Here is a 25,682-nt window from a genome sequence, read left to right on the forward strand (position 1 = left end):
GAGGTATGTGGAAATTGGATAACATTAGAATGTACAAAATACAGCACTTAGTTATGTAGTATTTGTGTCAATCAAACCAATGACAATATACATCATTACATAATAATTAGGCCTTCGCAGTCAAAGAAGGAGGTGCAACTTCAAAGGCAAAATCTTGCAGCTAAATTTGTGGCAAGCCAATGAAGAACAGTAAGAACTCTGCTATGGTAATTTAACTCACCCCCAATATTTGATTAATATACATATAGGGGATAAATTACCAATACAGTTAGTCTCATAATGATTAAAGACATAATATATTGAAAAACAAGAAAAGAGAAGCACAATAGCATTAAGCCATATCTTCTGTTGGACTAACTGCATTAACCTTAAGTTCTTTTCAGTTTCTCAGCCAGATCTGAACCTGTTACTTGCTGTACAAAACTGCAAGGAACCATCAAAAGTAGTAAAATTGATATTAGTATGAGGTCGCGCCGTCCCCAAGAATCCCTTTAGAAAAGGAAAACGGTCCCCAATCTTCATTTCATTAGGACTAATTTGTCTAATATTCTAAAAGATACGCGACCAATTTGTTAATTTCTCTTTGTTAAGGGAATAGTATGAAGCATGTGAAACTCTTACCTTGACTGTGAACCAGGTGCTTTTGATTCAACTGCATATGGAGTGAGTTGGAACTGAACTGAAATTAAACCACCCTCTCCTGCCGTAGATAGAGGTGATCCCTGGAAAGTTGCCCCGGAACCTTTTCCGCTTGAAATGCCTGAGAAAGCAAAATCAAAATCAGATAACAATCATGAAAATTAAAGCATTCTCACTCAGAATGAACAGGAAAAGGAAAGCAACAAGACCAAAGTATATTTTCTATCACTCCTTGCATAATATAAAGAGAACTACTAGAATCTAGCTCATGCAAAATCAGAGAAAGTTGCAGCACCCTCAGAATATAGCTGAAGCCGCGAAAGAAAACCAGGACACAGGGAATGTGATCTCAACAAATCTTGGCTAAGGATTATAGATAAAGTTACAACCTCTGCTCACAACGAAAAAGTCAACAGACAATGGAAAAAATGACAATGTTTGATTCCAAAAGCAAGACCATGATCAATTGGTCATACTTCTAACAAACTATGATTCTGAAAAAATTGTAAGTTTGACAAAATAATGATTTGCCCAATATAGAAATGAATTATTTGAAATTCATAATGCCTAGCAAAGCTTAGTTAACCAATGAAAATTCAGAATCCAAAGGTAAGAAAACAAGGCCTCAAAGTCAAACTCAACAATTAGCAAGATCCATATCATATATAAAATGTAAGATGAAAAATAAGGCTTATTTTTTATGATGAAAGTTACCATGGAATATTAGCACAATACAGAAGACAAGAGTAAAAATCATGGCCAAAATGCTGGTATTGGAAGATGATGGCGACGATTGTTTAGCAGCTTTCATCTTCTTCAAGGCTTTCATACGCTCTATCCTTGCACGCTTCAACATGGCAAGTTCAGTTATCTCCCTTATTAACTTATAGTCTGCTGCATTCAATTCTGGAGCTTTCGGAGGCCTCGGAGGTCTGGGAGGTTTTTTATGACTAGACTTTTTACGTTTCTCCTTTAACGGTGTCCTCTCTGCATCCGCCAAGTCTTGCCCCATCATTGGCTTGTTTGCCACTTTCGGCAAGTCCAGAGAAACTTGGCTTAAAGTTGATTCATTGAAGGGGAAACTCGGCATTTCCTCGCCTCTTAAAGAACCTCCGACAAACCGATCGGGAATCTTGGCAAATATTTTCTTCCCTTGGTTTGAAGTACTTGGTGGAGAGATATTCTTTGATTCATCATCTCTAAGCAATGGCAATCCACTTTCAAGATCAACTTCATTCTCGTTATCCTTCGCATTCACATGATCCATCTTGAAGACACAATTGTAATTCCGAGTTCTCGTAATTCGTTATCCTACAAATTTCATCTAAATCACAACCAAGAAACTCAACCACCTCTAAAGATGTTATGCACTGATCCTGGAATCGACCAATAATCATCAACAAGACAATCCTTATTCTGATAGCTCCTCTGAAGGCACATAAGACAGGATTTAGACAACGAAAATCAACACCGAAAACTATATCCCTTCCTCTTCGATCCTTTCTAAGCTCACATTTACTGCAAGCTCATAATTCCCTCCAAACAAACAGGATTGACCCTGCATCACAACACAACACATTTTTCAATCCAATGACCTCTTACAATAATTTCCCCTTCAATGGTGGGGAAACTAGTCTTTTCATCATATGGTAACGGCATGAAAAAGCAAACTAAATAATGTACAAACTTTAAGCTACCTTAAAAGCACCAATCCTCAAACCTTTCAAACAAAATAGGAATTAAAATAAATGTGAATTGTGAACTACTTGAGAACAAAGGAAAGGTAAGGGTTTAAGCTTCTAAGATAGGAACGCATATGAAGCAACACCAAAGGCATTGATATGGCTCTCACCCATGAAAATTCCACACAAAAGAAACCAAAACAGAACAAACATATATAAACACTAAACCCCAGACAGAAGAAAATATAGAAAAAAGGAATTTTGATAACCTGCCACCCACTAACCAATACCTCATCATATCATTTAAAAATTAAAAAAAAAAAAACCGAAAACCTCTCACATTCCAAACAAGGATGACAAAATAAACAAAATGGGCACCCATGAAAGTTGAAAAAGTCAACAACTTTGAACTAGTTTTGGCCACAACACAAAATAAAACATTAAATTACATGAGCAGCATAAAGAGAATAAGAATAAGGAATAAGGAACGGAAAAAATGAATACCTTTGTGGGAAATGGAAGGAATCCCAAGTCCAATGACGGAAGAGAGAGCTGAAAATTTGTAATGAGAGAGAGAGAAAGGGAAAAGGGAAGGGGACACGAGAATATAGAGAGAGTTAGTTTGAAACACTGCAAAATTAAGATTTGTTGCAACGAGAATCTCTCTGTAGGAGCAAATATGTAACACACATTTGTAATTTCTAGAAATGATTTGTTGTGTTAATTTATCCAAAACAAAACAAAAGTGGCTGTTATTAATGGGAATATGGCATATGGCATTTCCCATGTGCTGTGTTGTCTTCAAAAAACGGCATAGCCTGATTGACAGTTGGCACCTCTCTGAGTTTCACTGCGTCTGCGTGGCCCCCCATTTTCAATTTTATTTTAGTTTCTCTCTTTTCTTTTTTGGGTATGGGTTCTTCATCTCTTTCTCTTTCTCTTTCTGTTTTACAATAAGTGGCATTATATCATGTATAATTAATTTGTGTATTTTGTTCAAATTTTTTATTAATATACTTTTGTGCCTTGTTCCTCTGATTTAATCTTAAAACTCTGCTAAGAGAAAGAAAAAACAATACTGTGTTGTTATGGGTTATTTCTGTCTAAAAATTCAGTGTTCAATTTAGTAAATGTTTGTATTTCATATCTGAAATGTATTAATAACTATTGGTAGCTAGCTAGTGGAAATTATTAGCTTGCAAATGAAACGCGTTTTGACGCTTAACGTGCTTACCTCCGCGTCTTGGTTCATTATAATTCAAAATGTGATATCTAGTTATGATTGAACCATATGAATAATCATGATAAGCTGGACAACACTAACTTGTATGTGATAGGTTTTCTTCAACCAAGATCAAGGTTGTGAGAAGAGTCATTAAACCAATAGAACTAGAAAACTAGAGGTTTAAAAATTTAAAGATTTAATTCGAATGGAATCGGATATAATAATATAAAATATTTATGTAAATATATAATATTTTAATAAATAGTGATATTTTTATGTTTTATTATTTTAAATTAGTTAACTGCTAAAAAATAGTATCGATTCGATCGATTAACTAATTTTTTAACGAGTTTTTTTGGTTCTTTAATTAATTTATCGTGTAACACAAAGTCTGAAATTGTAACATTAGTATATGCATAATTGACCCTCACACACACTTACAACAGCACATAAATAAAAACACAGAAAAAATCAAAGTGATTATCTCATATACTATGTTATAGACATATGAAATAGTAGAAAGAAATACAAGAAAATAAAAAGAAGGGAAAATTAAAAAGGTTGAATTCAAAGAGTCAGCCTCTCTCCTACACCTGTCCTTAGTTTTGCTCCAAAAACTTATTATTCTTGGCCTCAATTCTGTCATCATTAATATTCTCTTGTTCACTCTCCATTCAGTTAGAAACCTAGAATTATTCATTTTCTCTCGCGATTTTTTACTATCTATGCTAGGTGGCATGTTAGTTATTAGAATATTCTTATTTTTCTTTTTACCCTCCACCCACTTTTTTCTACTGTAATGAAATGGCAGTGGAGGAATCTTTCCCTTTCTAAGATCAGAACTTTCTATTCCCACTTCCTCAACTCTATCCGGGTATGTAACAATACCCCATCTTAAAGATTTACCTTGTTCTCAAGGTAGAATGAGAAAAATGTCTCTTGAATTGTTGCTGCTGTCTCCCAAGAGTTTTTGAAATTTGACAAATCTTTCTACCTAATCAAAACATCCAACTGGCCATCTTCATTCACCTTAACTGTCAAGACTTCTGTTGGTTTAGCTTGCAGTTCAAATTTAGTAGTTATAGCTACCGATAAGGGATGGATGGGAATGTCGGACTTCACACTTTTTTTGAGTAACGAAACACGAAAGACTGGGTGTATATTTGAGCCTTCCAGAAACTGTAGTCTATAAGCCACCTTCTCAGTTTTCTCCAACACCTCAAATGGACCATAATAACAAGCACTCAATTTATGGTTACTTCGTTTAGCCAAGGACTTGATCCGGTAAGGTTATATTTTGAGAAAAACCCTTTCTCCCACCAAAAACTCCACCTACCTACACCTCCTATCCGCATTTTGCTTCATGCGTGCCTGAGCTTTATCTAAGTGAGACTTAATTTCATCCAATACCTGATTCTGTTCCTCCATTAGTACCTTGACTGCTTCCACCGTAGGCTCATCTCCACCTCTTAATAAACTAGGAGGATCCCGCTCGTAAAAAGCCTTGAACAGAGTCATTTTAATAGATCTGTTGCAACACCTTTACTATCAAAATATCACGCTTCCAGCTGCGCCACTCTGATAGCGACAAGTATTACGACAACTTCATATACTTAATAATAAAATATGAGCCTTTGACTCGAAATCGTATCGCTGTTTTCTTTGAAAAAAACAAACGGAAATACTTTTTCTTGAAAACAAACAAGCATATACATATATACAAAACTTCTTACTCAAGCAACTTACAAATATTATATACATATATGTCAATACAGTCACGAATCCTATCCCTCTTACAAGAATATAATAATATAAGCAAGGAAAATCTATAACATATGTATACAAACAGAAATAGCATATCTAATAACTTGGGAAACACTCCGCAAGCTTCCTCGTCCGTCCTGAAAAGAGAAAACAACAATAATATTCTGAAGAGTGGCGTAGTCGGAAGCATAACATTTTGATAGTAAGGGTGTTACATCTGCGGTAATTGGCATTGTACCAATATTCTACCCAATGAAGCCATTTATGCCACTGAGTCAGTTTTGTGCTCATAGAGCACCTTAAATACGTCTCTACACATTTGTTGACAACCTCACTTTGTCCGTCCATCTTCAGATGGTAGGCAGAGCTCATCTTGGGGGAAGTCCCTGCTGCCTTAAACATTTCCGCTCAAAACATACTCATGAACAAGCGATCTCGATCCAACACAATTAAAATCGAAAATCCTTGAAGAGTAACTATGCCTCGAATAAAGATCTCTGCCACGTCCTTTGTTGTATAAGGGTGAGATAGAGCGGAAAAATGACCATACTTAGACATTTGATCCACTACCACCATAACAATGTCCTTCCCTGTTGCTTTATGGAGCCCTCTAATAAAATCCATGCTCACATCAGCTCACACATTTTCGAGTATAGGCAATGGTTGTAATAATCCAACAGGGAAAAGTGTAGAATTCTTATTATGTTGATAGATGCTACTTTACTTCACATATTCTATAATGATCTTTTTCATCCCCTCCCAAAATAAGACTCCTGCTACCCTTTTATAAATTCTAAAGTAACTTGAAACCCAGCTTGGAATCATAAAACTTATGGAGAATTTTTTGAATGAACTTAGAATTTTTTGGGATGACTAATCTGCTCTGATGAAGCAAATGCCCTTTCCACAGCTTATAATCCTTCGGAACTTCCTTTCCCCTGAGCAATTTGTGAAGATGTCTCAGAGTTTCACATCAGCTTGTACTTCCTCTTTTAAATCCTCTCATTCTGCAGCCTAAACCACTTATAAAGATGCGAAGTGAAATTTTCTGACAGTACATCAACCATTGTATTTTCCCTCCTCTTCTTGTACCTTATTTCAAAATCATACCCCCAATAATTTAGATAACTACCGCTGCTGTTCCTCTCCTATATCCGTTGTTCTAACAAAAATTTAAGGCTTTTTTGGTTTGTGAAAACTGTGAAATACTTTCCAATAAGTAATGCCTCCATCGCTGGACTACCAAGATGATATTCATTACTGATTTAGCTTGAGCTCGAATTGATAGCTTCTGGATCATGTAAGTAATTGGCCTCCCCTCTTGTAATAATATTGCTCCTAATCCTTTCCCTGAAGCATCCGTCTATATGACAAAAGGTTTAGAGAAGGATGGTATAGCTAAAACTGGGACTGATGTCATGGCTGCCTTTAGTGCTTTAAAAGCTTTCCAAGCTTTCTTATTTCACCTAAAATTATCCTTTTTCAGTAGTTAAGTGAGTGGCTGTGCAATTTTTCCGTAACTCTTCACGAATTGCCGATTCGGTCAAATCCAAAAATCCTCTCAAGCTTTTAAGGTCCTTAGATGGAGGCCAATCTAGTATATCATATACCTTTTTTTGGGTCAGTTTCCACACCTAAGGATGAGATGAAATGTGTATCACCCTAATATTTCCAAAGTAGCCTTAAGATTTATTTGGATCATATTGGTTGTTGATACTCAAATTTTACGAAATTTTAAAAAAATAAAATCTTTGTAAAAAATATTTCATAAAAAAAATAAATAGATAACTAGTTTTATTTTTGGAAGCTATTTGAAAATAGTGAGAACCTTGACCACAAGAATCGTTACTAGTTGGGAAGTATAAGTGGGCCTAGTGATACTAAGACAGAAAGTGGGCGTACTAAATCATAAAGGCAAAAATAATAACAAACTTTACTCATATCAAATGATCATATAATAAATAAAAACAAACATCATAACTACAAGTGTAGTCACTCAATAAAGATTAAATAAGATACACAGGAAATCCTAATTCTCTCACTTTGCATAACTATGGCTGAAACAATCGCCTATCCTCCATCCTTAATATGAATTTGGGTAAGTACTTAATATTTCGTATCTATATCCTTGATATCTCGCTCCTAACCATCTTATAATGTACTGGACTTTTTAGCTCAATCAAGTAGCATATTGATTTGTACCGCATTGTTCCTGAAGATGGTACGGAGAAAGGGGTGAGAAACAAAAGTTTTTCAGTAGTTTATCTATATGATGTCATCGTATTCATCTCCAGCCACTTCAAGTTTTAAAATAAAAACAATGATAATGCAATGTCATTCAATTATTATTTTTAAAAGTCTTTGTTAGTCAGAGTGGTGTAACTTTTAGATGCTTCTCATTTACTTATATTATGACACATATGACTCATGACGAAATGCCTATAACGTTAAAACATATAGAATGCAAACTCATGAACCTTGACTTGGTTTTCTCGTAGGCCATAAAGCAAGGCAAAATAAATAAGAGAAGAATAGTAACATTGGCATAGATAAATCAAACAGAAAGAATAGCTAGTCCCCTTTGAATCACAAATAAGAGAAGAATAGTATGTGGATTCTTCTCTAGCTAGTCCCTTTGAATCACAAAAATTATGAAACTTTGACTTGTTTTACTTAATTTTTCTTTGATATTTGTTGATGCAGCTATGGTTATGATCCTTTTGGTCTCAGCAAGAAGCTAGAGGACTTTACCAAGTATGTCTTAACGCTTTTTTTCAAACTTGATATATATCCTTTTGGTCACATTAGTTTATGAACTGCTTTTAATATATTTATTATTTGAAGTATACTGGTTGATCCCTTTTTTCTGATGTTAAATTGCTCTCTAGTATGCTTGGCAAGTAAATTCACTTTATTAAATGGAAATGATCATCTTTCTTGTTCCAGAATTGGTTTCAAGTAGAAAATGAATGTATATATGCATGCATTAAGAGATGAACACAGAACTATATCTCTGTTCTCTCCTTGTTTAAGTGAATGCTCATTAGCTCAGGAGCTTGTGTTGGAAAATTTACTCGTAATTAATGAGACTGAGCTTATATTTATGCAGTATAATTGAATGATTTTGCAGGATTATGGCTGAAGTTGAAAATATTGCCGCTAATTATAATGAGACTGAGCTTATATTTAAAAAATTGGCTTATTTTCTTAATTTTTCTTTTTCGTTTCCTTGGACATAAGTTGGCTTATTAGTCAAGGCAATCAAGTTTATGTATCTAGCTTACTTTTATATGTTCACTTTTAGTTGCTAGAATTCCTTAGTTATTTTTTCATATTTTAGGCTTTGGCATCCTACTTCGTTAAACTTCATGCAGAATGTAGTTAATGGAAACCAGAGTCCTCTAATAGCTGTTACCGAAGAATGCCAGGTGATTTTTTTCAGTTAATAGTTTATTTAATGCTTTATTGTCATAATGAGTTCTTCCTTATTCCTTCCTTCAGCTACTTGGAACTTCTCACAAATGCCTTGGACCGTGAAAATTGGTCACTGGTTGATGATTAGATTTCTGCTAATTTAGAATTTTGTAAAAATAATCGCGTTGTAAGTATATTTTCTAAACTAACAGAGAATCCTTTCGTACAAAAATTTGGTTGTCACAAGTAACAAAATCCAATAAAATTTATAACCGAAGTATTTAAACCTCGGGTCGTCTCTCAAGGAATTGCAGGGAAGTATGATTTATTATTGGTTATGGAAAAGTATCTTTTTGAGTTTTTAAAATAGGGAACAGGAAAATAAATTAGCAAGAAAGTAAATTAATAATCATGAAAACCATTGCAAGGTATAAGAACTGGAAATCACATCCTAGTTATCCTTATCAGGTGTGATGAGAATTGTTTATTACTCCCACTTAGTTAACCCTTACTAAATAAAGGAAAGTCAAGTGGACTAATTAATTTGATTCCTCAAGTCCTAGTCAACTCATGTGAAAAGACTAGCTTTAGAGCGATCCAAATCAATCAGCAGTTCCCAAATCTCAATCAACTGCTGAGTTTGACAACTTAAGTGTTACCAATTACTTAACCAAAGCCAAAAAAGAAAATAAATCTAAATTAAATTGAAAGCATCATGAATAGAATAAAACAATCATAAATCTGAAATACCTCAAATTATATTAAATAAAAAAATCAATTCTAACATGGAGTTCATAAGCCAAATTGAAAAGATAAATAACAATTAAAGTAATAGAATAAATAAAAGTAAAAAATAAATTAAAGGAACGTTGAACCTGGAATCAAGAGAAGTAGCCTAATCATAATAGAAATCCTAAATCCTAATCCTAAAACCTAAGAGAGAGGAGAGAGCCTCTCTCTCTAAAAACTATCTAAAACCTAAAATTGTGAATATGAGAGTTGTATGAATTGTTATTTTTGAATGGATTGATTCCCCCACTTTATAGCCTCTAATATGTGTTTTTTGGACCGAAAACTGGGTCAAAAATAGCCTAGAAATCGCTGGTTGCGAAATCTGCCACGCTGATTTTTTGTCACTGCAATGCATCCGCGTGAATCACGCGTTCGCGTCACTTATTGTCAGGAAAACTATAACATATTATATATCATTTCGAAGCCCCGGACGTTAGCTTTCCAACGCAACTGAAACCGCTTCATTTGGATCTCTGTAGCTCAAGTTATGGTCGATTGAGTGCGAAGAGGTCAGGCTGGATAGCTTAGCAATTCCTTCAACTTCTTGTATTCCTTCCACTTTTGCATGCTTCCTTTCCATCCTCTAAGTCATTTCTGTCCTGTAAACTCTGAAATCACTTAACACATATATCATGGCATCGAATGGTAATAAGAGGGGATTAAACATAGCAAATTAAGATCAAAGAAACATGTTTTCAATCATAACACAAAATCAGGAAGGAAAACATAAAGCATGCGAATTGTATGAATAAGTATGAGAATAATGGATAAAATTCACTAGATTAAGCACAGGATAAACCCTAAAAATGGGGTTTATCACTGATTAAATTCCTCATGTCATCTTCTTACAGTGGATATGACACCTCCAGCTTGTAACAAGTAAACAACTAAACTATTCCTGGTTTTACCATTCTTGTGACTGTTGCTCTAGAATATTATATTACAATTTGTAATTCAGTGTAGTACCACTAACGTTTAGCTCAAGGAATTATCTTTTGTAGGTAAAAAAGTTCACAAATGTTTCAGAAACAATTATGTATGATCTAAGGTATTAGAATTTAAGTTGTATTGTTTCTGTATTTTTTTTTTCAGTTTTTAGTTTTGGAATTCGAACTTGAGATTTATTTTGTATTTGAGTATTAGTTTTTTAATGTATAAAAAAAGGTTTAATTACTCTGTTAGTCCCTATAGTTTCGTGAAATTTTCAATTAGGTCCCTATACTTTTTTTCTTTTTAATTGGGTCCCTACACCAAATTTTTTTTCAATTAAATCCCTCTTAGTAGTAATTGGCTTAATTTTATAGGGACCCAACTAAAAAAAAGAATTGGTACAGGGACCTAGCTAAATAAAAAGAAAAAAAAGTGTAGGGACCTAATTAAAAAAAAATTTGGTGTAAGGACTCAATTAAAAGAAAAAAAGTATAGGAACCTAATTAAAAATTTTGTGAAACTATAAGAACCAGCAAAGTAATTAAACCATAAAACAATTATCACAAAAATTATGTCACTAATTATTGTTTGATTTATCTTGTACTAAAAATTGCATACTATATTTGTAGGTTTGGTAATAAAAAAGGATTGAAAATTTATATTTTGAAGCGATGAAGGTAAAAATAAGAAAAAGGATTTTTTAAAAATTTTATAAGGTTATTGCCACGCTTTTAAAGCGTGGCCGTATCACTGGCTATCGCCATGCTTTAAAAAGTGTAGCCATATCTTTCTCTATTGGCACGCTTTTAAAGAGTACCCAAAACAAACATTTTGGGACGTTTTAAAAACGTGGCGATATGTGCACTTTTCAGTACGCTTTTTAAGCATACCTATAGGTTAAGACCTATGGCCATGCTTTTTATGTGTGGCAAGAGATGAAAGCGTGCCAACAAAAAAAACGTGCTGATAGTTCCACAAAAGCGTGGTGATAGAGTAACCGGCACGTTATCGGATGTGACCCTTTCAAAAGCGTGCCAATAACTCAAAAAACGTAGCGAAAAATTATCGACACACTTTTTTGCACTTTTCGACACGCTTTTAAAGTGTGGTAAAAAACTTATTTTCTTGTAGTAAATCTTACGTTATTTGCAAGGTATCAAAGGTGCTCTTGTAAATTATATGTTAGACGGCCTCCAATTTTAAGCATTACAAAATAACAAATTTATTCACATTGTTTATTCAGGCACATAACATTTTAAGGATTTTTATCCGATACTTGATTTTAACTAAGTTTCGAACCCTAGTGTGGTTACTATGAATAACCATTGTGCCAAGGCCTCAACCACGTGTAACGCAAAATTTATGTACAATATTTTTTGACATTAAATTTATGTACAAGTTATTAACCATGATCACAATACAAATAAAAATATAAAAAAACTCTATACAAAAATCGAAGAATATTGGTCGTCCAAGACCTATAAATGAAGCTACGGCCCAAAAGTTATGTACAAATAAAAATCAAAACTCATAAGAATCTTCTATAAGCCAACACCAAAAAGAAAAACTGCAAAGTGAAATCTATGCCAAAGTTTGGTGCACAGATTGAGGCATTTTTGTAATAATGGACACAGCTATGCTACATATATTTTGCATATAAATATTGGTATCGGTCATGACTGCACTAGAGCTCTCCTTGCATTTTTTCTCACATGAACCAGCTAGGGTTCCAGCAATAAACGCATTGCGGTTGGCACAACTATAGTCACCTTTGTCCATGCATTTAAGAGCTTGTGGCAAAAGCACGTTCACAATCTTGGTATAAGAGACTATGCAACTTTCCAAGCTACTTTTGAGTTTCTTGTCCTCGGATTGCTTTTGAATCTCCTTAATGCGGTCTATCGTGGCTGATGCGTTGGCCGCGACGACCTCTAGGGCTATGCGAGCAAATCCTGCAACGTCGACGCCCGATCGAAGTTGCAGGGGTTGCAAATGTGATTTTAGAATGAAAACGCAAAGGTAGTGATGGGGTGTTTCTCGGCATACGGTTTCTAACAAGCCTGGTTTTGGGATGGTGGATTGGATTGGTTGGATCAAGAATAAACATGAAATTGCAAAGTGAAGTGCAATGATGGTTGAAAATGTTGAGAGTTTCATCTTCTTCCACAGAGAATTATTATTGATGATTAAATAACACAATAGGAGGATAATGGAATAACTATATAGCTAGTTTATTGTGCTGCAGAGATTGAATGAAGCAAAGGTCTAATTCTTTTTCGTGACTAAATTATTTTGAGGCTTGCCTTTGTACTCGCCCGTCCTCAAAAGAGTTGTGGTTCACAATGGTTCTTCTTTTGTTTTCTTTTCTTTTTGTATTTTTTTTCTTGGTTGTCAATGTTTTAAGAAACATTTTAAATTCCTAAGTTTCAATATTAATCTCTTAATAGTGAAACTTTTTCTTTTCCTTTGCAATTCGTGGATTAATCTATTCTATTCTCAAAATTATTTCATCATTAAATTAAATTCTCAAATTTCTCTTTGATTCTTTTTATTAAATGTTATCCCTGGATTTATTATTACTTTAATTAGGGAGTTAATTTTTTAATTAATATTAGCCAATTATATTATTTAAATTTTTTTTATTCTAAATTTTAAACTATAAACTTTAAATCTCAAATTCTAAAGCTTATATTCTAAACTCTCTAAACCCTTCAAAAGTTGATAGTAAAAAATATTTACAATAAAAAATTAACAAATTTAGTTAATTGAAAAATTATTACTTACTGGCGTTCAAACAGTCATTAACGTATTTGGTGGACCGCTTCTTAACTTTTTGAGTTTATTACTATAATTTATTATTAAGTCAAAATTAAAATATCAAAATTATTATGAATTATAAATATGGAGTATTTGTTTAGTTTTATTTTTATAATAATAATAATAATAATAATAATAATAATAATAATAATAATAATAATAATAATAATAAAATGTGAAACTACTATAATTTAGTGGTTAAATATTATAACTTGATTGAAAGTACGAATTTCGACTTCTTAACATTTATACTTGGTCAATTGTACATTTTTTAATTTGTAAACTAATTGCTATTTAAAATTTTCAATAAATTATATATTACATATAACGATGTGATTTATTTAAATACAACAATGTGCATCCAATAATTAGGAAGAAAATAATATTTTATTACTTCCGTCGTGAATTATAAACATTTAATAAACCTTCACAATTAAATATATCTAATGAGAAAATTGGCAATTGAAGAATTGATCTATGATTTGTGATTTTATGGATTTTTTTTACTGAGAGACTTGATTTTATGGATGTTTATTCAAAAAATATATGTGGAATGTATTTGAGTATAATCAATAAGGAGATCAAATAAGTCACCAAAAAAAAAGGAGACAAATAAGAATTAAGAACATAATTTGGCTTTACTTCTCTAGAAGAGATATAAAGTATCTAGAACCGAAGTTAATCGTATATTACCATTCATTTACCTATTATAATTCTCTTACAATTAGTGGCAAAATTAATAAGAATTTATTGCGGAGCAGTTAAAACTTAGAAAGTGTCTCAACAATTTTATAGGATAGTATAAAATTGCAAAGCAAGATGTATGTTTACACTTTACAGTTTACCTTCTGTTTGAAATTTGAATACCTTGAGTCCTTGACTGAAAAAGGAAACGGTTGTACGGCCAAAAAACGATTTTATTTATTTTAAAGACAATGATACGTTGTCTTTAAATAATTTAAATTGCAATAATATACGAATAATAATTCATATTGCAACTCACAAGTCACAATATTATTTGGTGGTTGATCTATATAATAAGTTGCCATATCAGTAAATTTATACTTTTTGAAAATAATTTAAACTAATGATAATAGTAAAGAATAAAGAGACAAAAAAAATTAACTTTATTTAATAAATTTTAATTATTTTTTATTAATTTTTTTTATTATTAAATATTTTCGTTTAAAGTAATGGATAAAAAAATCTGAATTTTTTAAATTTTGAATTTTATTTTAAAAAATAAAATTTGATCTTTTATTTTTAAATAATTTTTTTATTATATTTTTTTAATTTTATTTATAAAATAAATAATGAGAGATCAAATTTTACTTTTTAGAGTGAAATTCAAAAAATTTAGAGGAGGTAAATTTCGGATAAAAACATGTAGTGTGTGCAATGCAGATGAAGGTATGATACGAGTCTTCACTCGAGTCTCACAGCGCACACAATTGAAATAACAAACTTCCATTCCTTCCAAAGCACGCTTCCACTTCCTTCCTTCTCCGCTTCACATTTCAACTCCACACTCTGCCCGTTATGCGTCGTCCTAACGGCTTCACCTACTCCGTCTCCCTCAACCAAGGTACCATCCACGTCAGCGTCACGGTCACCTCCACCGCCTCCGTCGTCAGAAAATGGATCTCCACCACGCTCTTCCTCCACCGCCGTTTCCTCCACAAGAGCCGCCTCGTCGTCGGCCTCGGCGTCCAGTGGACTCCCTGCGCCACCGAACGTCATCCTCCGGCCGACACCTTGCAGCTCTGCGTCGGCTGCCGCTGCTTAATCTTCCAGCTGGCGCACGCCAACGCTGCGCCGCGGAACCTCCGCGGCTTCCTTTTGGACCACCGCGTGACGTTCGCCGGGTTCTGGAACCACTCGGATCGCCGGAAACTGGAGAACTCCTGGCTCGGCCTCAGGATGCGTACGGACCCTGTGGATCTGAGGTTGTGCACGGAGACCGACGGCGGCTGTAGCCTGAAGGGCGCTTCGGTTAACACGATTGTGGAGGAGTGTCTCGGCTTTGAAGTGGAGCAGAGGAAAGAGATCGGCATCAGCGATTGGGACGAAGAGTTTCTGAGCCATGAACAGGTTGAGTATGCGACCGTTGACGCTCATTGTGCTTTCCTCATCGCTAGGGATTCCAAAGTTTGGAATTTCAGGGTAAACTGTGATTTGACTTTGACTCTGCAATTGATGATTTCTTTTTGTTTACTTGTTTATTTCCATTTACATTTTCCTTCCCTTTCCGTCTTTTTTTTCTTTTGTGCATCAACAGGATTAGCTCGATGGATGAAGAAGCATGTGACGGAGAAGAGGTTTTCACCGATGATGATGAAGATGAAGATATGACTACGATAATGAATATTAATTGAATGAAATGTGTACTTAATCCTAGACACGTAACTTTGATTTGGGATTAATGTGAATAATACTATGTTTTTAACTTTTAGACTATAGAAGAGATTACCACATTGGGCCTTATTTTAACTTATTGTTGAATTATTGAATCATGCATCCATCTAAAATAATAGAAAAATATTGAATCATGCACATAAAAAGATAAAATTAAAAGATGATCATCAGACAAAGGAATAGAGAGATTTAGATACTGCATGCGATTTCCAAATTCCAACATTGTGAACACAGAAGACATATTGTACAGAGAGCAGAGATAATAACTTTTTAAGAAAGGTAAAAGATTAGAATCAGCTAGTTGGAGAAACAAACCATATGAGGAAGCCTTACTTATTTGGTAGTCTACTACTCTTTTCACTTTACATTCACTGCTACAGGAACATAAATATTATTATCACACTATCTATACAGAGTTGAATCACCAATCAAACTACGCTGAGATGCAAGGTATGGAGATTGGCTTCTTGGGTTTTTAGCCTCTATAAATAATAGCCATTATTGAAGGCAGAAGCAATGTAATCTGCTTCATGCTCAATCCATCATTAGCTTCCCTCTATGTTATTATTTGTGAGCTTTGTTTTTTTAGTTACTTAATAGTGAAAGTTTAGCATGCACCAATTAATTTAGTACCGAGAGATATTTAACATGCATTTGAAATTTGACATTTGATTGGAGTATTATTACTTTGTTATGACTTTATTAGATATTTGAATTAAGTTGTCACTTAATTTTGAATCTTTGTTAGTTTAACATAGATTTTTTAAGTTGAACCACACTAATTCTTTTGTTAGCATAGGAGTAGCTAGGCATTCCTACCTTAAGAATTTGACAAATATATATTGGTGCAGCATATATGTTTAGTATTTGCAGAGAGATATTTGATTCTATCTTGCAGAAAGGGATTGGTGGTGTGCCATGAATCGTTGATAGCTTTGGATGTCCAAGCTTGGCTTTGACAATAATGATGATGATAGATACTTAGATAGATAGATTCACATACTAAATATCACTGTTTGTAGTATTGAAATATTATGTATATGGTATCTTACTTTGTGATCACATCATAAGGTGACAGAGTCAAAGTAACAACCCTTACTAATAATGACCTTTGCTCTCTACCATGTACATGCATGCTATTTAATACTCATTAGTTCCTGAACTTATTGCATTCCAATTGGGAACCATGCAACAATATAACTGTGATATATATATAATTCAGAGCTTTAATGCTATATAGATGTCAACCGTCTTATGAAAGGAACTTTCTAATATGAACAGGGCTATACAAATAGCATATATTGAAATTAAGAGATACATATATAGAGAGGGTTTCATACGAAATTTTCTACAAAACCTTATCTTTGTTTATTTGTTATAAATTTCAAATCCATCACATCCTCTTCTTAATCATTGTCGAAATAAAGATCTATGGATCTTCAAACACATATATAGCCAATTACATGCATTTTTTTTTTATTATTATAGATTCAATTCGAGATGTAGGCTCAGGTATTTCAGATATTTTTCATCATTTGATATTTATGACTTGGAGAGAAAGAAAATGGTTTTCAATGATTTCAATTACAAAATTTGTTGGAGAAAAATATCATTTCACCTTGAAAATTAAACGACCTTGTGAATAGAAAAATAAAACATTAGAAGACATTAGAAGAATACAATCACAGTTATACAATAATTTAAGCGAAGCTAATTACATTGAAAATGAGTCTATTTGGTTTGAGTTAAATTAAAACAGAAAACATAATTTTGTTATCTTCCAGTCTTCCGCTATTTTTGTATTCTTCGTATTTTTTTATAATTTTATGAAAAAAAAAAAGTTAAAATAACAAAATTTTATTGTGCTTTGATTTTTTTTTTCCTTATAAAATAAAAAAAAAAACTAAAAAAAGAAGATGAAAGTGTAAATGGAAAGCCCTAACCCTTTTATATATTTTCCTTCCACTCCACACCTTCCAGTGTTGTGGTTGATATTAGATGACATCTGCTACGTTTATAATTCAAACAAAACTCCTACACTAAAAACATGCAAATCAGAAAGAAACAACAATTAGATAGATCTAATGGGAAAATTAGCAACTGCTGCAAATTATAACTAACAGCCTTGCAACTCATGTATTTAAAGATTAATTCTATGACTCATTAATTATTTAATTTGTGAGCCTAAATCATGCTTCACTGGTGATTCTAGTCTTTTAGAGATTTTTTGTTAGTGCTTTATTTGCATAATTAGTTATATAAGAACCAATTTATGTTTGAATCTTTTTAAGATAATTCATTTTATTTAAATTTTATTTGAAAAATTGCTATCATGTACTAAAATTACCAAAATGGTGAAGAAAATTGTTTATCTTATAATATTTGATATTTAAGATCAACTTATTTAAAGTTCATAATCTAAAATTTGAAAATATACCCCCCCCCACCCTCTTTCACCGCACCCCCACAACCACCCGGCCCCCAAAAAAAAAAAATCCAAAACAGCTTAAATTTATAGCACCTTGATTATAGGGTGCATTTATTTCGATATTTAATTTTTTGACTGAAAATAACTTCTCACATATTTATATGAATTTTATAAAATATGTTTCATTAAAATAAGTCTTAAATTTTTTTCAACTATATAAATAAAATTAACGTGTAAAATAACATTTTTAAAACAAATACAAACACACCCATGATATATAGCCTGACTACCACACACTCCTACCTAAAAACTAATAAAAACCTCTCTGAAATGAACTGAAAATTGATCGAAACGGGTATAGATATATGTAAAGAGTTAAAACCCAGGCTAGTTCATGACATATATAGTGCAGAATATAGTGCAGAGAATGTTTAAATTGCTGACCACATCTATATTGTTGTTACAGTAGTCACTATCACAAAATGTATTATATAATTGTAGTGAAACACCAACTAAAATAAATAATAATTTAATCACAATAATTTAATCACAATAATTTCAGTGCATTTTTTCTGTCTCATGCACCGTTTCAACTCAATAAGAGATGGGAGAAACTTTCAATCTTTGTCATCTTTTTTAGATTGTCCTTACCAGTCTTGACTCAAATAAGATAAATATATCTTTATTTGACTTATAATCAATTTCCTTTACTATTACTATCAAGGACTAACTACAAATCACAAATTTTTGTGAATCACACCACACTTCAAAACCTCAACCACTAAGACATATAACAAAAGGCTATATACAAATTAAACCAATCCTCACACACACATAACTCATAAAAGTTTTATTAAAATAAGCTTTCATCTGCCGTTATCCTCCTCTTAGCAATCCACGTACACTTTATGATGCAATTTTTCTCCACCTTCGTTTTGTATGACCCTCTTGCCGCTACTAGATTCTTGAGCATCTTTTACATTATTCATACTTTCCATTGAGCAAGACTCCTTCTAGTGGTAGTTTCAAATAAGTAAGAATTTACATAAATTGATTTCTCTTTCCCTAGTAAGTATTGGAAAAGTTAAGGACATATAAAGAAAAGATAGATATAAAATAAAAAAGCTAATTATAATTATTAATGTCTCATTGTATTTTCACTTACAAAGAGTATATACTATTGCATAGATAGAAAGAAAATAAAACTTACAGAAAGTAAATTAACAAACCTACTATAATGCCTTTCTCTATAAGTAAAAAGAGGAAACTCAAGGACCCAGAGATCTTTCTAAGCAATCCACTTGGTTTGAAAACAACATCACATTTTTATACTAAAAAACTCAAATAAAACTGACAGCAATTAATGAATTAACTTGATTGTTCCCACATAAACACTAACATCACCAGAGAAAATTTCTTAAATATTCCCAAAATATAAAAAAATAAATACTATATGTTATTTATAACTTGACATTTTAGCTTTTATATAAAAAGTAAAAACTATGTGAATACTTATTTCATTGTATTTTATTTTATTAAAATAGAGGCTAAAATGTCAAATTATGTATATCAACATAGCAAACTATTTTATTTATTCTTCTTTATTTTGAGAATATCTGAGAATTACTCATTATAATTTCTTCACCTGCAGAAAGCTTGATTGATGATAATGACGACGATGAGATGCTATTCATGAGAAATTAACAATATCTTCAAGCAGCCCAGTACCAGTACTCTTGTTCCTAAACAAATCCTCGGCACCACCATTTGAAGATCCAGCACCAAAACAATCTTGACGATGATTGTTACCATCATGATGAACATTCATCAGTGATGATTGGTAATGACCATTATTAATAATAGTCATGGGAGTAAAATTATTCAAGGAAGTCTGTGGAGCACTTAACATGAAGTTCTGTAATATTATTGGTGTAATTGCTTGTTCTACATTCTGCATGTGTTTATTATAATTAAATTCATTTTCACCTGCCACGATGCGCAGCGAGCCACCGTCATTAACACCGCTACCACCACTGACAGTTCCAAGATGAACACTAGTAATAGCGTTATTAGCACGATTTTGTTCCCCTGCACCTGCAACTGCGACTGCACCTTTACATCGACAGCTACAGCTGCATCTGTCAGGTTTGGGGCCAGTGGTGCAGTTGTTGTAGAGGTGGAAGGACTTGGACGGAGTAGGGGGGATCGGTGGCAAACCATGAAGGTGTAGACCCTCATAGGTGGTTAATACATGGGTGGGATCATCTAACCACCGCTCCACTCTCTTCTTCACATTGCAACCAATTGCTGTGCAACGATAGTAGTTCCTGCAAAAGAAGAGATAAAATTATTCATGTTTTTATTTAATATTTTAAATCACCATCGCAGCTTTGGCTACTGTGGTACTATGTTTATATTATCACCTTGGGTAAGGGCTGTTTCTCACGGTTTTTCGACCGTACTTGCGCCATTTATAGCCATCTTCAAGGTTGTCTGATTCACTCTCCGTCAAGAAAGCCAATTTTGGAATATTATTTTCACTCCTTCTATTTAGCCTCATGGTTGCTGCAATCGATGTCATTGTAGATGGTTTCAGTTTCAGCCTAAAGAAACAGAGAAAAAGAAAGAGATATTAGTGCAGAAATTCCCGTATTCTGTGTTTCTATTTCTCATTCTTCACGCACCGCATGCACCCTTTCTGTAATTGACTAATTGTCTTAGTGTTCCTGTTTTGTTCTTTTTTATTATTTGATTTTCTTAAATAAATATTTGTTATAATAATAAATAAAAGTGGTGAGAAAATTCCAAATAAAAATTAAACCACAACTGAACAAAATAGACCAGTAAAACAAGTAAATGAGAAAATAATGATCATTTAATTATATTATTTATTTATTTTCAGCACTATTACTATTAATTTTTTTTGTCTTACCTAGTTATAGTATTAACTTTTTCATCATCAGGTTCATCGCTTCTCGGACTTGCATTTCCACCGTCACCGGCAACAGATTCTGCTGGACGTTTACCAGCAACTCTAGAGCTATTATTGTTGTTACTAACAGCGACATCAGGATTGGATGGAATTGAAAAAAAGGATGAGCTTTCTGATTGTGCAACTGTTTCAAAAGATTCTGGAACAATTGCGTCTGGAGGAAGAGAACGCTTTACTGGTCTTTCAACCGGTGGAGCATCTTCATCGGTGATACCTAACCACTCATATAAAGGACCAAAGTCTCCCTCTTTTACTAAATCAGGAAGGGGGTTTTCAAGAAACGTATCATCGTCGAGAAAGTTGAGATCATCGATAGTAGTGGTGGGTATAGACAATGAAAATGGTGGTGATGGCGGTGAAAAGATTTGTGGCGGTGATGATAGTGATGAAAGTGGTGGTGTATTCTTCCCTTCCATTAGTTTTTTCGTTTTTTTACTATAGAAATGAATTTATCCTTTGTATGTACTACTATTTATCATAAGCAACACAAACTACGTACTCACATTTCTCATGCTTTTTCTTCTAAATTTTAATAAGTTTTGTTTTTTTGGGATGTGTGCCTCTTAATTACAATTGTCTCTTATTAATTTACTGGTTAAGAAAAAAACATACAGAGATGAGCTCACTAAACCAAAATACATGAAATACGCTGATAAATATAACTTTTATTTTTTTATATTATTTGTTGTTATTGTAATAAGATGTTTGATCTTGGATTATCAAGAACTCAAATATGATTAAAAAAAATAAAATTAGGTACTATTTTTTTAAGTGAGTACTTAATTTATAATATTTTTAATTTATTTTTATAATATTTTTCATTTATTATTCTTGTTGGTCAATTATTATTAGTTAAAAAGAAAGTTAATTTTTTAATAAAATCGATTGTTTTTTATTTAATTACTTTGTTATTAGTTTCTATAATTTTATTAAATTTTTAATTTGATTTTTATTTTTTTAATTATATTTTTTATATTGTTTTTAATTTTATAATGATATTTTTCATGTTAAAAATATTAAAATTAATGGAATATTTCTTTTAAAATATATATGGTAAAAAATTTACTTAGATTGCCAACGAATAACAACTTAAATGGTATATTTTTTTTATCGTCATTCAGAGGTAAAAAAAATATTTAATTAACTCTAATATTTTTTACACTAAAAAAAATTATGAGAACAAATATATAAAAGTATATATATATATATATATATATATATATATATATATATATATATATATATATATATATAACCCCATTAAAAAGTTATATTTACTCTCATATTACAAAATTACTTATTAAATTTTATGTCAAAATATTTTAAAAATTTTGACAACCTATATCATAAGGGCACATTTTTAAAACACCATAAAAAAAGGTTTGACAAAAAATTATTGAATTTGTTTTTTACATTTTCAACCTATTAAATATACTAAGAATTTAAATTTTTTTATTATTATACTTATAACATGTTCTCTTAGGATATATATATATATACTAACTTTTAGAATTAAATTTTAATATTATTAATGTAAAATAAATTTACACGTACATCTAATTTTGTAATGTTATGTCATAAAAAGTAATTTTTTATTATATTGAATGTGTGAATAATTATTCGAAAGTATAAAGTATAAAGTAATTGAACAATTATATAAAATATTTTACGTCGTCAATACATCAAAGTTAAACGTTAATTTATATTTAAATGTATAAAATAAAAATATATATTAAATTAATTTTAAAAAACAAAACATTACTGTAGCATTTTAAATTAACGAATTTATTTAGTTGAAGTTTATATTCTGAAGTTATTTTACTTAACTTTTTTTATTATTATTATTATTATTATAAAAGTTGAATTAATTACTACGTTATTATTTATTAATATATCAATATTGATAATAAATAAATACAAAATTATTTAATATTTAATATTTTTATGTTATTTATTTCTATATACTTTAATATGTTTATATATATTTTTTTGTTATTTTTATGTGCTACATATTTGTATCTACGACTTAAAATTTTTGGATTCATCCCGCAACTAGAAGCCTCTAGTTTATAGGTGGTGGAGGCAAACGCTCCACTAACATTTTAAAAAAATGTATATATATATATATATATATATATATATATATATATATATATATATACATCGAAAAATTATATTTAATACTTTCATATTAAAAAAAAATACCTATTAAAATTTGTATCAAAATATTTTAAGAATTTTGTTAGCCTATGGTATAATAGCACATTTTAAAATATCATTAAAAAAAAGGTTTAATAAAAAATTATTGAAACTTTTTTTACTTTTTTTAAGATATTAAATATATTAAAATTTTTTTTTTTATTATTATACTCTTAACATATTTTTTTGAGATATAAATTAGCTAATTTTATTATATATATATATATATATATATATATATATATATATATATATAATTAAATTTTAATATATTATCACTGAAAAATTACATGCATTAATGTCATGTCATACAAAATAAATACTTTTTATATTAATCGAATGAATGGTCATCCAAAAGAATAGACGTAATTAAACAACTGTATAAAATATCTAAATTAAACACTAATTTGTATTTAAAAGTATAAGATAAAACTATATATTAGATTTTTTAATAAAAAAATAATACTATATATCCAAATTTTTTTTATGAACAAGTCCAACCAAATTAAACAATAAAATTTAAAATAATACTAACCATAATTAATTTTTATTATATCAAATTAGCTTAGTTAGATTTAGTTAACAAAAAGAGTTATATATATATATAGACACACTGTAGCATTATAAATTAATGAATTTATTTAGTTGATATTTATATACTTTGACTTTTTTTACTCAACGTTATTATTATTATATGTATTTAATTTATAAAAAGGTGAATTAATAACTATGTTATTACTTATTAATATATTAATATTGATAATGAATAAATAAAAAATATTTAATATTAAATATTTTATATTATTTATTTTTATATACTTTTATATGTTTATACTTTTTTTTGTTATTTTTATGTACTACATGTTTGTTTTCATGACTTAAAATTTTTTGATTTGTGTCACTGTTTAAATGTTATTAGATTGTTAAATTATAAAAATTGAACAGATAACTAAAAGTATCGATAAAAAATAATAAATTATGTTCGTTCTTGAATTTTTTTCATAAAAATATAACAGATGAATAACTAAATTTATTTATAATATTATAATATGTTTTGCATGAGACGTTAAATACATATTTTTTTATACATGATGATTGATTTTTGTGTAATCATAATATGATTAAATATTACTAAGTAGGAAAAGAAAATTTAAAGAACAAAAAAGGAATGTTAGCTAATTAATTGTTGGCCTTAAAAAATCGAACCTAATTGTTTTCCAATGTATATGTGATTTTATTTTTTATATGTTTTTAAATAGATAAAAAATTTATAAAATGACAAAGTAATAAGCATTCATTATTAATAGTTTTCTCTTTTTTTGGTAATGAGTGGCTGTCATCAAATTATTCAAAGGTGATTATCACCTCGATTTACCATTTTTTAATAAATCTGCTATCTTGAAACCTATTCTGAAATTTAATAGGAAGCTCAATTCAACTCCCATTGTCAAGCATAATTAAAAGCCAACTCCAAAACTTAACCAGAATCTGAAGCCCAACAAACTCAACCAAAACCTAAGTTCAAGTTCACTTCCAAAACTAAAACCAAACCAAAATTTAACCCACATAAAAGAATTACAAAATCTCAAACAAAAGAATATTGGAATGCTAACAAAAGTAAATAAACTCTTCATGTGGATTTAACTATAAATGATGATGAGATCTTAGAGGATACATCTTATGTTCTAGTGTAGGAGGCCAGTTCTAACAATAATGATGAATTAATTACAACAACTTTAAAACTAATTAGGAAAAAAAGGATGCCGATGAGAGTACTCATAGAAATAAAAAAGCTAAACAAACTGTTAATCTAAAGAGACGGTTAAAACCATTCACATGCACATATTGTGGAGTAAAGAATCACACTAAGAAGGAATGTAAAAAAGAGAGCTGATGAGTTTGCTGCTGCTCTTGTAACTGGAGTGCCAAGTCCAAAGCTACTCCTACTGGGAGTACACATGCAACTGAAGCAAGCAACATTGCCAATGAGACACCACAAGTAGTTGAAACTCCTCCTAGTGCAGGTATTCAAAATCTTTCTTATGTGGCTGTTACTGTCACACGCAATCTTCCACCACCAGTTGTTGTATTCCAAGTTGCAGAGATTGACTTATCCCTACCAAACTATGGTGAAACACAACATGAAGTAAAATTTAATTCTAATATTTGTTTTTTACTTTTTTTTGTCATAGCTCCTTCTTCACACTAATTCAAACTAACAATAACTTTCCTAACTTTAATCAGGCACCACTACCATCAACAACAAAAAAGTCACATAAATTACTAACTAAAAGGAGGAACTCTAAACCATTAGTAACTGCTTCTTTTAATCCCATACAAGAAGCAAATGCAGCAATATCTTTTAGGTTGGCAAATTTTCTGAAG

General features: G+C 31.1%; 4 protein-coding genes across 4 annotated transcripts; 1 reads left to right on the top strand and 3 right to left on the bottom strand.

Annotated features, from left to right (window-relative positions):
* Positions 1-6: 6 nt before the first annotated feature.
* Positions 7-3,285, bottom strand: LOC107638966 (uncharacterized). Its single transcript, XM_016342365.3, has 4 exons — positions 2,826-3,285; positions 1,354-2,197; positions 622-760; positions 7-423 (listed from the first exon to the last, which is right to left on the bottom strand). Exons 2-4 carry the CDS (start codon positions 1,904-1,906, stop codon positions 369-371), a joined length of 747 nt encoding a protein of 248 aa, XP_016197851.1. The 5' UTR covers positions 1,907-2,197; positions 2,826-3,285; the 3' UTR covers positions 7-368.
* Positions 3,286-12,027: 8,742 nt separating this feature from the next.
* On the bottom strand, positions 12,028-12,603 carry LOC107636108 (cell wall / vacuolar inhibitor of fructosidase 1-like). The gene has a single exon (XM_016339642.1). It carries the CDS (start codon positions 12,601-12,603, stop codon positions 12,028-12,030), a length of 576 nt encoding a protein of 191 aa, XP_016195128.1.
* Positions 12,604-14,692: 2,089 nt separating this feature from the next.
* LOC107636109 (uncharacterized) lies at positions 14,693-15,735 on the top strand. The gene is made up of 2 exons (XM_016339643.3): positions 14,693-15,426; positions 15,542-15,735. Exons 1-2 carry the CDS (start codon positions 14,803-14,805, stop codon positions 15,545-15,547), a joined length of 630 nt encoding a protein of 209 aa, XP_016195129.2. The 5' UTR covers positions 14,693-14,802; the 3' UTR covers positions 15,548-15,735.
* Positions 15,736-19,796: 4,061 nt separating this feature from the next.
* On the bottom strand, positions 19,797-21,115 carry LOC110270537 (uncharacterized). Its single transcript, XM_088483138.1, has 3 exons — positions 21,039-21,115; positions 20,530-20,709; positions 19,797-20,433 (listed from the first exon to the last, which is right to left on the bottom strand). Exons 2-3 carry the CDS (start codon positions 20,685-20,687, stop codon positions 19,797-19,799), a joined length of 795 nt encoding a protein of 264 aa, XP_088339264.1. The 5' UTR covers positions 20,688-20,709; positions 21,039-21,115.
* Positions 21,116-25,682: the final 4,567 nt, after the last annotated feature.

The sequence above is a fragment of the Arachis ipaensis genome, chromosome B4, assembly GCF_059453495.1.
Source record: "Arachis ipaensis isolate K30076 ecotype BB chromosome B4, ASM5945349v1, whole genome shotgun sequence".
Classification (NCBI taxonomy): domain Eukaryota; kingdom Viridiplantae; phylum Streptophyta; class Magnoliopsida; order Fabales; family Fabaceae; genus Arachis; species Arachis ipaensis.